The sequence below is a fragment of the Harpia harpyja genome, chromosome 4 (genome assembly GCF_026419915.1).
Source record: "Harpia harpyja isolate bHarHar1 chromosome 4, bHarHar1 primary haplotype, whole genome shotgun sequence".
In the NCBI taxonomy this organism is placed as follows: Eukaryota; Metazoa; Chordata; class Aves; order Accipitriformes; family Accipitridae; genus Harpia; species Harpia harpyja.
Genome location: NC_068943.1, coordinates 18,665,149 through 18,678,566, shown reverse-complemented (window position 1 = coordinate 18,678,566; position 13,418 = coordinate 18,665,149). Strand labels below are relative to the sequence as shown.

The 13,418-nt window shown below is 38.9% G+C and overlaps 1 protein-coding gene across 2 annotated transcripts in view; it reads left to right on the top strand.

Annotated features, from left to right (window-relative positions):
- Positions 1-9,901, top strand: part of PIBF1 (progesterone immunomodulatory binding factor 1) — a 132,305-nt gene extending 122,404 nt beyond the window's left edge. The window contains exons 18-20 of one of the 2 annotated variants that reach the window (XR_008234971.1): positions 46-124; positions 1,181-1,215; positions 7,805-9,901. Coding sequence is in view for 1 of the 2 variants with exons in the window: in XM_052785986.1 (XP_052641946.1) it covers positions 46-102 (57 nt within the window). In the remaining variant the exon portion in view is untranslated. Of the gene's footprint in view, positions 1-45; positions 125-1,180; positions 1,455-7,804 lie in introns of those variants that run through there. The other variant, XM_052785986.1, reaches the window with a different exon arrangement.
- Positions 9,902-13,418: the final 3,517 nt, after the last annotated feature.

Sequence of the window (13,418 nt, the reverse complement as noted above, 5' to 3'; positions counted from 1 at the left end):
TCTGACTTTCGCTGTCTCACAATTAAAACATTCTGTATTTTACAGACAAATAAAGAGGCGCCTGTATGGTACAAGAAGCTGCAGAAGAAAACATCACCATAGCATTTTTCCAAAATTATTTAAAGTAATCCTTTGGGGAGCTTTTCTTTGAAGAAAGTTATTTTCACCATAATGATGCCCTTTTTACCATAAAAGCAAACAACTGTTTTGGTTTTAACTGTTCTTTTATACCTTCAAATGATCTTATGGTTCATAAAATTATTTTTAGATCTCTCATGTGAATAAAATGTGTGGAAATAATGCATGCAATGATTTTACTAACATATATGTGAATTTTAAAAGATAAATAAACACTAGCATATTGTACACATTTATAATCTGGGCAGTTAAAGGATGTGTTATTCAGAGTGTTCAAATTAATGCATGTTTCAGCTTTTTAATATTGTTTTTCTTGGACCCTGTGTTTCATGCCACATTCCTTGCAACTATTCCGGCTCATAGAAATTTAAAAAATATACATGAATTAGCATCAGACTATATCCTACTTTCTATGAAGGAAATTCATGTCAGGTGGAAAAAAAATTAATTTCTTGTTGGCCTTGATTTGTATAGTTTTGTCATTTGATGTCATTTGTTCTACCAAACAGGCATTAAAAATATTCTAAAGAAGCAATAAAATATATATTAATTACCAGCACTGATACTTAATGGGCTAGATACACTTGCTCTAGTGTAGTTACATCAGTGTAATAATAAAAATAGAACCATGATGTGCAAGTACTGTAGCATGTAATGGTGAAATGTTTAACTTGCCATATTTAATTCTATGAAAATAAGCCCCATCATCCAAGAACACAGTCTACTTATTTATTCCACTCCACCATCTACTTAGACTATAGATAAGGTCTCTAACATTTTAAAGCACTTTTGACTGCATATGGTACATTTCTATATAAAATATAAATACAGATGATCCTGTTTAAGTGGCTGCATACTGAAAATAATGCTCAGATTTCATTTAAGAGGAAACTCCTTTTTCTTGCCTCCTTTTTCCTTGACAATATCTCTTCAACTGATTCATTGTTCCTACCTGTACATGAACAATAATTATTTACTATATAATACAGAGCTATATCAACCTTATGATTCCTAGATACACTTCTCTTCATTTTCCAAACAGCAGTTTGAAGCACAGCAGTACTTCCTCTGCTCCAGGTAAGCTTCAGTTTCTCTATTTTCTTTTTCTAATTCTGAGAGAGTGAGGTAAAAATGCTAGCAATTGCATACCATAGGAATAAAATTATCATTCTATGAGTGAGGGAGGCCAAGTGTGTAGACAGAGGTAATATCTTTTATGAGATTAACTGGTGTTCACTGGGGAAAAAAATACACAAACCTTTGGGCTCACAAACCTGTCTGTACAGACATTCCTGAATAAACTTTGGTTTCCTGAACTCTAGGGTTTTATCTAACTTGTATTTTTATGTGAATAGAATCATTAACTTCTCTTTCATGTGAAACAGCTCCCATATGCAAATACTAATTTTGTAGTTTGTAATAGGTATTTTATATGATTCACAGCCCTTAGTTTAACTTCGCAGACTATCCTGTTTGTCTGTTATCACCCAAAAATTAAAAAATTGTATTATCTAGAAGGACTGTGAGTTATTTTAGGCAAGATACTAGTTGGAATCTTAAGTATTCACTATTTGTTCTATAGTATCCTTATAGACAAATTGGTGAGATACAGACTATAAGGTGGGTGGAAAATTGGCTGACACACCAAGCTCAAGGAAATGTTATCAGCAGTTCAAAGTCCAGCTGGCAACTGGCAATAGTAGCATCCCTTGGCAAGTTCATAGGCAATACCAAATTTGGGGGAATAGTCTATACACTGGAGGGCAGGCTGGGAGTTGGATCCACAAGAACCTTACGAAGTTCAACAAAAGCAAGTGCAGTCCCCACATCTAGGATGGAATAAACCCATATGCCAGTACTGGCTGGAAAGCAGCTTAGCAGAAACAGACCTCAAGGTCCTAGTGGGTAACAAATTGAACGGGAGTCAGCAACGTGCCAGCCAGCCACATCCCAGGTGGTATTAACAACAGGATAGCCAGCAGATGGAGGGAAGTGATCCTTCCCTTCTGTTTGGCGCATGGGAGACTGCATCTGGAGCGTTGCATCCAGTTTGGGGCTTGTTCAAGAAAGATGTTGACATACAGAAGGGAGTCCAGCAGAGATTCACCAAGATGATCAGGGGCTGGAGCTCCTGATGTAGAAGGGGAGGCCGAAAGAACTGGACTTGTCCAGCCTTAAGAATAGAGGGCTTGGGGAGGAACTCGTTGGGGTCTCCAACCTAACGGGATGGTGCAGAGTCAACAGAGCCAGACCCCTCTCAGAGGTGCACAGCAGTAGAGTAAGAGGCAATGGACACAAGATGGAGCACTAGAAAACTCAATTAGCTATTATGAAAAATATTTTTACTGTGAGGGTGGTCAAATACTGGAACAAGTTGCCCAGAGAGGTGGTGAAATCTTCATCCTTGGAGATATTCAGAACTCAACTGGACAAAGTCCTGAGCAACCTGGTATAATTGGACTTGACTTTGAGATGGACTAGATGACTGATTTTCAGAATTCCTGTCCAACCTAAATTACTCCATGGTGATATTTCTAAATATACTAATGTAAGATAGTGACATTAATTTACTTCTTACCATCCCAAAGACACAAAATTCTTCCATGGAAGTACAATACATAAGACTATTTTGATGCTTCCAGAATGAATTGTGTGTTGTAAATTTCTGTGTCCTCCAGGCAGCCTGATATTCTAGAAAGGCTGACAGAAAATTAGGCTGACTTGTGGTGAAATTTTATTGACATTTAAACAGTTCTTTGGCTGACAAAGTGACATATTCTGGGAAAGGGGTTTTTTTTAGAAAATTACTAACAAGGTCCATCTTTAAATTTCCAAAAATAAAAGCAATTTGTTAGCATATACTGATAACATATAATGCTGTTGGTAAGTTCTTGTAATCCACATAGTCCCTGTGTAAATCTCCTCAGTATTTAATTTTTTTTTTTCCAGTTGAAGACTTTGTATTTTTCCTGTGTCTCCTCACTGGACTTGAAGGCTATAATTAATTATCTAGGAGGAGACCTTCTAAGTTTTTCATGTGAAAGCTAGAATGTCACTTAAATATAACTATTCAAATGTGAAATACCCTACAGCAAAAATTAATGAACCTTTTTGCTCTTTAAGTAATGAAAAGGATCAGTTGCATTACCTGTACAGCATTTTTACTGATGTTCTTTCCCACAAACATAGTTGTCAAATGAATTCTTCCAAAATTATTCTTCATGGTCTTTGCAGTCTCCCATTGTAGTAGGTCTTGTGTCAATGATGTGTGAGTCAAAAATAATGAAGTAAGAGAAATTTCTAAGGGTAGTCATGCATGTAAGCAACTTGTGACTGAAAGTGCCCAACCCACATAATCATCCTCAGTTCCTCTTTTTCAAACCAAAGCGAGCAAAGAGAGACAAATCTCTATCCACTATTGCATTTCTTGGTACATTAAGTTGGTGTTACTTAAGTGATAAGTTTCGTAAGTATATGGGTTGAACAGGAAAGAAGGAAGGACAGTTGGTTTAGAGCAGGTTAGGATGTTTTTCTAACAGTGCTTTCTCACCTTTCCATCTCTTGCTAGAAGCAAAGAAGCTCTAACGCATCAAGGAAATCTCTTGTTTGAGAAAAAAATTGAAAACATGAAATTGCCTTTTTTTAATAAGGACCTAAACTTTTAAGGCTTGCTGCTAAATCCTGTGGTCACACTTCAGTGGCATTGTAGTTTCTAAATGCTTTCTGTACAAAGAAACAGTATGTCATTGGGATTTGTATTCTTCCTCCCCTTCAAGACTTTCTGTACTAAACAGTGATGAAACCTTGTAAAAGAGGAACAGCTGTAAATTCAAATATTAGTTGTCTAAGTATTTGTCAGTATCTCTGGGATACAATTTGCTACCTTTTACACTTTAGCTGTTATTTTCTCTTTCAATTATCCTTTTGTATGATATCTAGTTCCAGAAAAAAAGGAACGCTAACTCTACTAAACCTCTGACATCTGCAAGATGGTCAGGTAGAAGAATTCTTTTGCTCCTAGTAGGCGTTCTTCAACTTCCATGTCTTTGGAAGACATGATGCAGAGACTATCACTTTTTAGAAACAAATCATAAGCTTTTGAAGAAGTATTTATGTTATTATGTATATGTGTCTCAATCAGTTGTCAGTCTGTTGCACATTTACATCAAAACAGATTTATACACAACAGTTTGAGTCTGTAACAGCCTGTCACCTTTCAGGGTTGCTCTCATTAGGGAGGTCTACTGAGGAAAGAATTTATCTCCCTGTTAACATTACACTTAATAGAACACACGCCAGACTTTTTACTGAGTCAAAGAAATGTATCCCTGGTATTTTCTTATACTAAAGAATATCGAGAATCTGTATTCATTCTCGACCTTTGAAAATGAAACAAGTATCTCTAGAAGATCAAGTTTTGCTTAGTGTCTTTGGGCAGTATTACCCCTTCTTAAATTCCTAGGATTGATCGGGAGCTCTTGACCTGTAAAATGCATACTTCTGTAGCTTAATTAAGGCAGTTACACTTCGGGTATTTCAGACTGAAGCTGGGCAGCAATCAGCAACAGTGCAAGGTGCTGGCTCTTGGGGGACGGCATTGCTAGCGGAAATGGACAGTAGTTGGGAATGATGGAAGAGTGAGTGGCAGGTACTGCAGAAGCTTTTAGCAGTAGGAGAAGTACATCTCTTCACAGATGTTAGACCCTCTGCAGCTCTTTAAGCCCTCTGCTGACAGCACAAGAACCACCAACTTTGTTCCAAATTTTATTTTGCAGAGTTTCCTGGGTTTCTTTCCTCACTGATAAGTTTTCCATAACAGTAAATGCCCGGGGGTTTGAGGTTTGTTTGGTTGGGTTTTTTTGAGAGAGAGAGAGATTCCTTTTTCTCGGGACATTGGAACTGGGTTCAAAACAATGGTAAATTTTAATCAGCTTACCCTTTAAAGGATGAAGGGGACAAAAAAACCCAGCAAATTTCATCCCCATGAAAGCAGGAAATGACAGAAGTATTAAACGCAAAAAGTTTGGATTGATCATGGAAATAGCTTTTACTCAGAAACTTACATGTTTTCATAGACTGTGTGCCCTTTTTGAAGATACTACAGAAATAACCACTGTAAAAGAGAATGCTGCTTTGATTGAAGCAATAGAATCAACTTTGTTTGACCATGAATAATTGAAGTCTTTGTGTTAATGCTTCTTTTAAGGAGTAGTGGATCAGTAAATGTAACTTAATTGCAGGAAAAGTCTTATGGATGGAATTTATGACTGCATTTCAATGAAAGTCTTTTCATTTTTCCTTTTGGTTAAATAGAAGAAGGATTACTTAGATTATTCAGTGTTGCAGCTGAAATTGTTAGCAATTCCCAGTGCTCCTTTTTATCATGATTCTAGAGATACATACTGCAGCATGCAAGACTTTCTCTTTTGCTTTCTTATTCAGTTCGTTAGAAGAATGTGTTTCTTTGTGCATTATTATTAGGTAAAGCCTGGCAATGTAGTGCTTGACTTCTACGAGGGAGTCCTCATCTAGAATATATATGTGGATTTTAAACAGGATTTACCTAAGTGCAGTGGTCCTTTCTAAAAGAAAGAGGTGGAAATATTCCCACCGAGTTCTCTCCAAGACCTTGAGAGAGGGTCGTTTCTGTGCCCAAGCTTGCTTGTGCTCCCCATGGGTGGTGTAGTACCACACATAGAGGAGACTTGTCACTACGTTTCACAGGCCTATGGTTTCCAAGCACACAGCTCCCAGTGCCAGTGGAGCTGTGTAAACAGAGATTCACAAGTTGTCATCCGGAGCTATGTGTAAGATGTTCACACAAAAATTAATATCACTCATCTCCTCTGTGATACTGTGGGAAGTGTAGGCAAGGAAAAAAATACAATATTTTGATGCAGTCTATTCACTTGTCACCTCTTCCTTCTTGGGGGTTAAATTATTTTAGCATATAAATAAAATTCTAGCGAGTCTTTGTTCTTGGACATTGAAAAGGAAACATGCTGCAAGTCCTGCAAGGATGGCTAAGTCCTTTTTTTCAGATACTTCATCAGAGATCTTCTGTGTTCAGGTCTTGGGTACTGAGCAGACAACTTCTAAGACATCAGTAGGCACCACTTCTTACACATTAATCTTTATTTTACTAACTTATTACTTAAATACTGAGTGGATTTTGTGGACTTAGTATTTATGAGTAAAGGAGTACGTGCCTGAAAGTAACAATGAGCAGTAAAGAGACTAATATGTCAATGACTTGAGTCTTACTGAATTAGCACATTCCTTGTCATTTTGTGTCATTTCTTCCATTATTGCAGTAATTAACTTTGCAGAATTGCATTTGTTCCATTCAGCTGGGAATGGAGAACAATAACAGTGTTTACCAACAGCAGGAGGGAGCTTACCTTTCTTTCTCAATGCCGTAAAATCTCTGCAGGCTAATCTCAATGCACAGCTAGGGTGCCCTCCTACACAATGGAGACTGCCTGAACCTCCCTTAGGGAAACCTAAGTGAGCTGATTAGATCTGTTGTCAATGAAAACCAAATACCCGATCCTATGAAATATAGGAGTTTTTCATTCTGATGCACCATTTCAAATCTGTACAGGCTGAACACTTTGTCAAATAGTTTTACACCATGACAGTAATTCTGAGACAGCTGAATGACTTAAAAACAAGTACAGAGTATTTTCAATCCATTAAACTCTGTGAAATTACAAAGAAACTATGTAATGTTCTTACATTTCCAGCTGCAGTAACATCAAGAATCTTTGATAGTTCACTATTATTCTTTTGTAGTTGTAAGCTGAAATACTATACATAAATACATATACGTTTTAAACATAAATGTAAGTTAAATTATTTGGGTTTAATTATATTTATTTTTAATACAAAGCAAAATATTTTTCTGTGAACATCCATGTTTAAGATGCTTTTGGTCATGAATGAAATGCCAATAAAGTATCTTGAAATTAATTCTATTTAAAAATGTAAAAGTTACTGTTCTGCATCAACTTCATGGGCTTGTCTGATCTACTGTCCTGTCTCCAAGAATTGTCAGGTTCATGACAGAAAGGTGCAAACTCCCCATGGGCCAACAGTGGACAGCACCACGTTTACTGATTTGAATGACAGCCCTAATTTTCATAAAAATATACAGTATCTAATATGCAAGCTTTCAGATTCACTGGATGTTCCTGGAAACAGGAGTACCTGATCCACCCTCTCAGCTGTGTTTTTTGTATTCTTTCATGTAAGAGATTTTCTGTGTTCTTTATTCTTATCACCTCTGTCTAATTTTTGAAAATGTAAAGATGTAGCTGTAAGGTTCTTAAAACTCTGCTTTGGTGCCACTCAGCCATGGAGTTACCGAAAGTACAGATACGCGCCAGCATTCTCAGTGACCACCTAGACTTGTCCTAGTCATGACAACGCCTAGTCCTACTTCTACATAGAGAGATGAGATGACAGTACTAATAGTGCTTCACTCTGTATGAAATACCAATTGTTGGGTTTGGCAATAAGAACAAGTGTGATCCTGAACATGTATTTATTGGACCAGAAACTGGAACCCAGTCTGAACAGAATGGGCGAGGCTATTGGCTTCACAGGGGTCTATAGCCATTATACTGCTTCCATAGGAAACTGAGTGTGGTACCGTTTTCCTCAGGTGGTGGATAGGACTGAATCTGATCGTGCCTGTTGAGTGTTTGCAGAAGTTAACTTTGGGCAAGATAATGATGGGAGCATTTCTGAAGAAAGGAGTGACCTTCAGCGCTTCAGCTTTGGAAAGAAACGGCCAAGACAAAATTCAGAGCTTCCAGTCTATTAGCTTGAAGCACCTTCTACAGACTCCATAAAGGTCCTAAGTGCTGGCAGGGAACCGAATTTAATATATGCCTCTTCCTTCTTCGTTTTTTGATGTCTACTTTAAAAAATACCAGTTTTCTAGTTTTTATTTATCCCATCCTTAAGCACCTAACTTCATGAAATAATAAGGAGCCTTGGACAAATCTTAGAGAGTATGGATACCATGAGTACTTCAACACTCAACTTCACAAAAGTTAGCGCTTACTTTTCAGTTTTAGGTTGCCAGTAAGAGTAGGTTTAATCCAATAAAGCAAATTATGGGGCCATAGCATTTGATGGAGGGTGGATATTTAAAAATATAATGCATTAATGTTTAACAAAGTATTTGTAGAGGGGAATTCCTTAAATTGCGTAATTCAGTGTGAACAGGCAACTTCTTTGGCTGTTTGGCTATTACTTAGCTTTCCATGAGCACTGTTTTCACTCCTGTATTCAGAGTAGAGGGAAGCAGGCATTGCATCACACTGTCTCTCAGTGTGATATTTTTGAAAGAAACACTGACATGAGACTAGTTTAACGGTACCACAGTGTTCCTGGGGTAAAGAACATAGAGCTTTTTTTGTTCTTCTCAAATTAGATACCAGGAAAGCTTATTGCCGCTGCTTCATACTATAAATAACGTCACCTGGATTGGAAGTGCTGCAATGGATCATTGCAAAATGCTTCTGCTGATAGAACACAGTGGACCAAGCTGGTCTAACCTACTGTGATTAATAATTATCTCATAGGTGAAATTCACTATGTTCAAATGATTATTTTAATGTAGGATTTAAAATAACAGGGATGGATGCAGATGCGGTATTGATGAAAGACAGTTTGTGCAATTGCAACCTGCTCTATTCACATGCTCTGGCAATGGTAACATAAAGCAAAAGGAAAAGAGTTAACATCCTCTTTGTCCCTTCTACTGTTACTTCTTTCCTTTTTCAGTGAAGTAATATCTGAATACAAAACTTAGAATTTGAAAAACTGTAGTGCTGCATGGTAAAACACTTTAAGCCATATAGAACAAGATGTGATTTTTATCCTGGTCCTGCCAAAATATATGTTTTAATATTAGTTTGTTTCTCCGGTGCAGTAAAATACAGATTTTTTTTTTCCACAGGTTATATGCAGTTATGTAGTATCTTACGGCAATTTGTACCCAATACTGTGTGCGAGACTTACAAATCATTAGGACTTACTCTTGAATTGCACAGAAGCAAGATTTTCTAATCACTGAAAAAAGCTTTGTATTTTGTTACTCTACAAAGTTATCAATATGCACTCTAGAGAGAAAGAAGCCTTGTTTTGTAAAAAGAATGAATCAACTTTTCCTCTCCTTTATCTTATTTATATCTTTCAAGCAGCACAGGGATTAAGACATATTGTTAAAGTCTTGCCTCATCCAACTTGCCACATTAGTTACTAGTTCATTCCTAAGTGGGCTTCATAGCTTAACTAAGCATGTTAGGAACCGGTCAGGTAGACGCATTTGAAATGGGCTATACATTAATGAACTGCAGTTTTCCATGCCATAACGCAATAGACCAAGCTTTCATTAAGTCACCCAGCCACAAGAATACTTATGGGTCAAATGTGAACATTCTAACACATAAATATTTTTGTCTAGAGCTGCTCTAGTAAAAAAAAATATTAACAAAATATCATTAAAATGGAGAAAGGTTTTTTTATTGGTGTCTTGTTCTGAAAGTAAACATTTCTTTTTACTTATTTTCTTTTTTAATACTTAAAAAAGCATTTTCAAAAAGAAATCATGAAAAAATGAACTTAAAAAAAATTATTAGTGTATTACAAGTGGAAACTAGCTATCCCGGTTGCAACAGATGACTGCAATTTAAATCTCTCTTTTTAGAAAATAGTAACCTTAATTACCTGAATAAATGAATATCCTTAAAATAAGTGTAGAATAAAGCTGGATTGAATATTGCAACCAGTGATGAGGAAAAGGCCAAGGTACTTAATGCCTTCTTTGCCTCAGTCTTTAATAGTGAGTCCAGTCATCCTCAGGGTACTCCTCCCCATGAGCTGGAAGGTAAGGATGAAGAGCATAACATACCCCCCTTAATCCAGGAGGAATTAGTTAGGGACCTGTTACGCCACCTGGACACTCACGAATCTATGGGACCTGATGGGATCCATCCAAGAGTACTGAGGGAACTGGCTGAGGTCCTTGCCAAGCCACTCTCTATCATCTATCAGCGTTCCTGGTCAACGGGAGGTCCCAGAGGACTGGAAGCTTGCCAATGTGACTCCCATTTATAAGAAGGGTCGGAGGGAGGATCCGGGGAACTACAGGCCTGTCAGCCTGAACTCGGTACCGGGAAAGATTATGGAACGGTTTGTCTTGAGAGCACTCACATGGCAAGTCCAGGATAAGAGGGGGATCAGGCCCAGTCAGCATGGGTTTACGAAAGGCAGGTCCTGCTTGACCAACCTGATCTCCTTCTATGACCAGGTGACCCGCCTAGTGGATGAGGGAAAGGCTGTCGATGTTATTTTCCTAGACTTCAGCAAGGCCTTGACACTGTCTCTCATGGCATACTCCTTGAGAAGCTGGCGTCTCGTGGCCTGGATAAGTGCACTATTCACTGGGTGAAAAACTGGCTGGATGGCCGAGCCCAGAGGGTCGTGGTGAATGGGGTGAAATCCAGTTGGCGGCGGGTCACGAGTGGTGTTCCCCAGGGCTCGGTGTTGGGGCCAGTTCTGTTTAATATCTTTATTGATGATTTGGATGAGGGGATTGAGTGCACCCTCAGCAAGTTTGCAGACGACACCAAGTTGGGAGGCAGGGTCGATCTGCTTGAGGGTAGGGAGGCTCTACAGAGAGATCTGGACAGGCTGGATCGATGGGCTGAGGCCAATTGTATGAAGTTTAACACGGCCAAGTGCTGGGTCCTGCACTTCGGTCACGGCAACCCCATGCAGCGCTACAGGCTTGGGGAAGAGTGGCTGGAAAGCTGCCCGGCAGAGAAAGACCTGGGGGTGCTGGTTGACAGCCGGCTGAATATGAGCCAGCAGTGTGCCCAGGTGGCCAAGACGGCCAATCGCATCCTGGCCTGTATCAGGAACAGTGTGGCCAGCAGGAACAGGGAGGTGGTTGTTCCCCTGTACTCGGCACTGGTGAGGCCGCACCTCGAGTGCTGTGTTCAGTTTTGGGCCCCTCACTACAGGAAAGACATTGAGCTGCTTGAGCGTGTCCAGAGAAGGGCAACCAAGTTGGTGAGGGGCCTGGAGCACAAGTCTTATGAGGAGCGGCTGAGGGAGCTGGGGTTGTTCAGTCTAGAAAAGAGGAGGCTGAGGGGAGACCTTATCGCTCTCTACAACTACCTGAAAGGGGGTTGTAGTGAGGTGGGTGTTGGTCTCTTCTGTCAGGTGTCTGGAGATAGGACGAGAGGAAATGGCCTCAAGTTGAGGCAAGGGAGATTTAGGTTAGATATTAGGAAAAATTTTTTTACTGAGAGGGTTGTCAAACATTGGAATGGGCTGCCCAGGGAAGTGGTTGAGTGACCATCCCTGGAGGTATTCAAAAAGCGAGTGGACAGGGTACTCCAGGGCATGGTTTAGGGGGCATGGTTAATGGTTGGACTTGATGATCTTGAAGGTCTTTTCCAACCGAAATGATTCTATGATTCTATGATTTTACTGAATATTGTGTTGCATGTTTTTCTGGCATGTTTTGTGGAAAATAACGTGAGTAACACTTGAAGCTGCAAGTGCCAGTATGTTAACAGAGTGTTTTGTGTTTTTCTCACTGAAGAATTATTTACTTCTGTTGATCAGGCTCTAAATATTTTTAGAAAGGCAGAAAATAATGAGAAAAAAGCAACATTGTGTTAATTAACTGTTTAACTATGTTGTATATTATTTAACATAATCTACTACTTAATGTATGTCTGAGAACTGAAAAAACATTCTAAAGGACTTTGAAATTGAATGCATCTGCAGTTCCTGGGAATAATATAGTTAGCTAAACTAAGGTGAGATCTGTAATACTGTTTTATGTCATTAGACATTTCACCTTCTATAACATTTGATTTGACTTTTTTTTTTAAATGGACATCTTACATTACATATTTGAGAAGAGGGACGTTTCTGTGTGCGTGCATTTTGATAGATGTATGTGAGTTCTAAAGCCTTGTTGTGAATAGACATTTGAGTCACCACCGATAGCCACTGTCATTTTTCCCCTATCATCTTATTTCTAGATTGTTCCAGTGGTCATTTTCTGACTAGGCCTTACCTAAGTAAATGAAACTAGACAAACTGTGTGGAGACAGTTGCTTCCTTGATGGGAGGAGTTCATCATGAGGCAAACAGAAACCACGAAGGGGGATGCAGCTGTGCCTTTTCATTACAGTACACAATTAGAAATACAGAAATTTCCCCATCCAGCAAGATGAATATTGTCACCAACTCTGTAAGCCCCCAAATGAACAGGAGATAGGACTCGTGTGCAGCCACATTTTATTAAGGCTGATCAGTTTTCTCATAGTGGAGGACTGGAGTCTCTGAGGTTGCTATCATTTGGTTCATTCATCTTTCTTATCGGTCAACTTGTGATGGCCACTAAAGGCAGCAGACATTCTGATGAGTTTTTAGCTTCACTGGTGAGTCCAAATACATTCTCTGACATCTGGAGTTTTGACTAAGATCATGATTTTAAACATTCCCATCACAAAATGACATTCCTCTTTTATGGTGCGATTGGGATGAAAAATCAAGTACACCTTCAGAAGCTTTCATGGGAAGCAACTTTCAAACTCCTGGCTCACGCTTCTGCTGCAGCCTGAGGTAGGTTTTTGCAATCTCTGCTTTGCTGTTATCCCTCCTGACAAGTGACATCCAGTTATTCAGCTCACTTACTGAAAGATGTTTAATGTGTCTTCAGTGGAGGTCAAACCTCACTTAGTCTTGAGGCAGATGCATGGAAAATCAGTACTTGCTATTGACATTTTTTGAAATTACTTGCTTGTTCCTAAACTTCCTCTTTTTTTCAAAATATGTCAATCAAGCTACCAGGATATGTTGAAAAATGTAATGGTCATCTGATGGTTATTACCCTCATCATTAAGCAAGAGAGAACACTGTCATAATTTTAGTATCCTCTGACTGACTGAAAATCCTCCTTTTGCTGCTGCTGCAGCCATTTCTGATAGCAGAAGGGCTGGTTCCTTCCTGTTGGGTTTTTTCCTCCCCAGGGGCATGCTGTTTAGACAGACAGGAGATACTACCTAATTCTTTCTGCTCCTTTGAGTTGGGGTGGCTCCTCTGAACAGGTCACAGAATTGGGGTGCGCAACAGCAAAAATAAAGCAACAAAAGCACATTACCAGTTTACTTAAATCAGGAATTCCTGAGCTATGATGCGCGTGCTATTAGTGCTCTATAAGCTGCTTCAGAGTGATTCTCAAA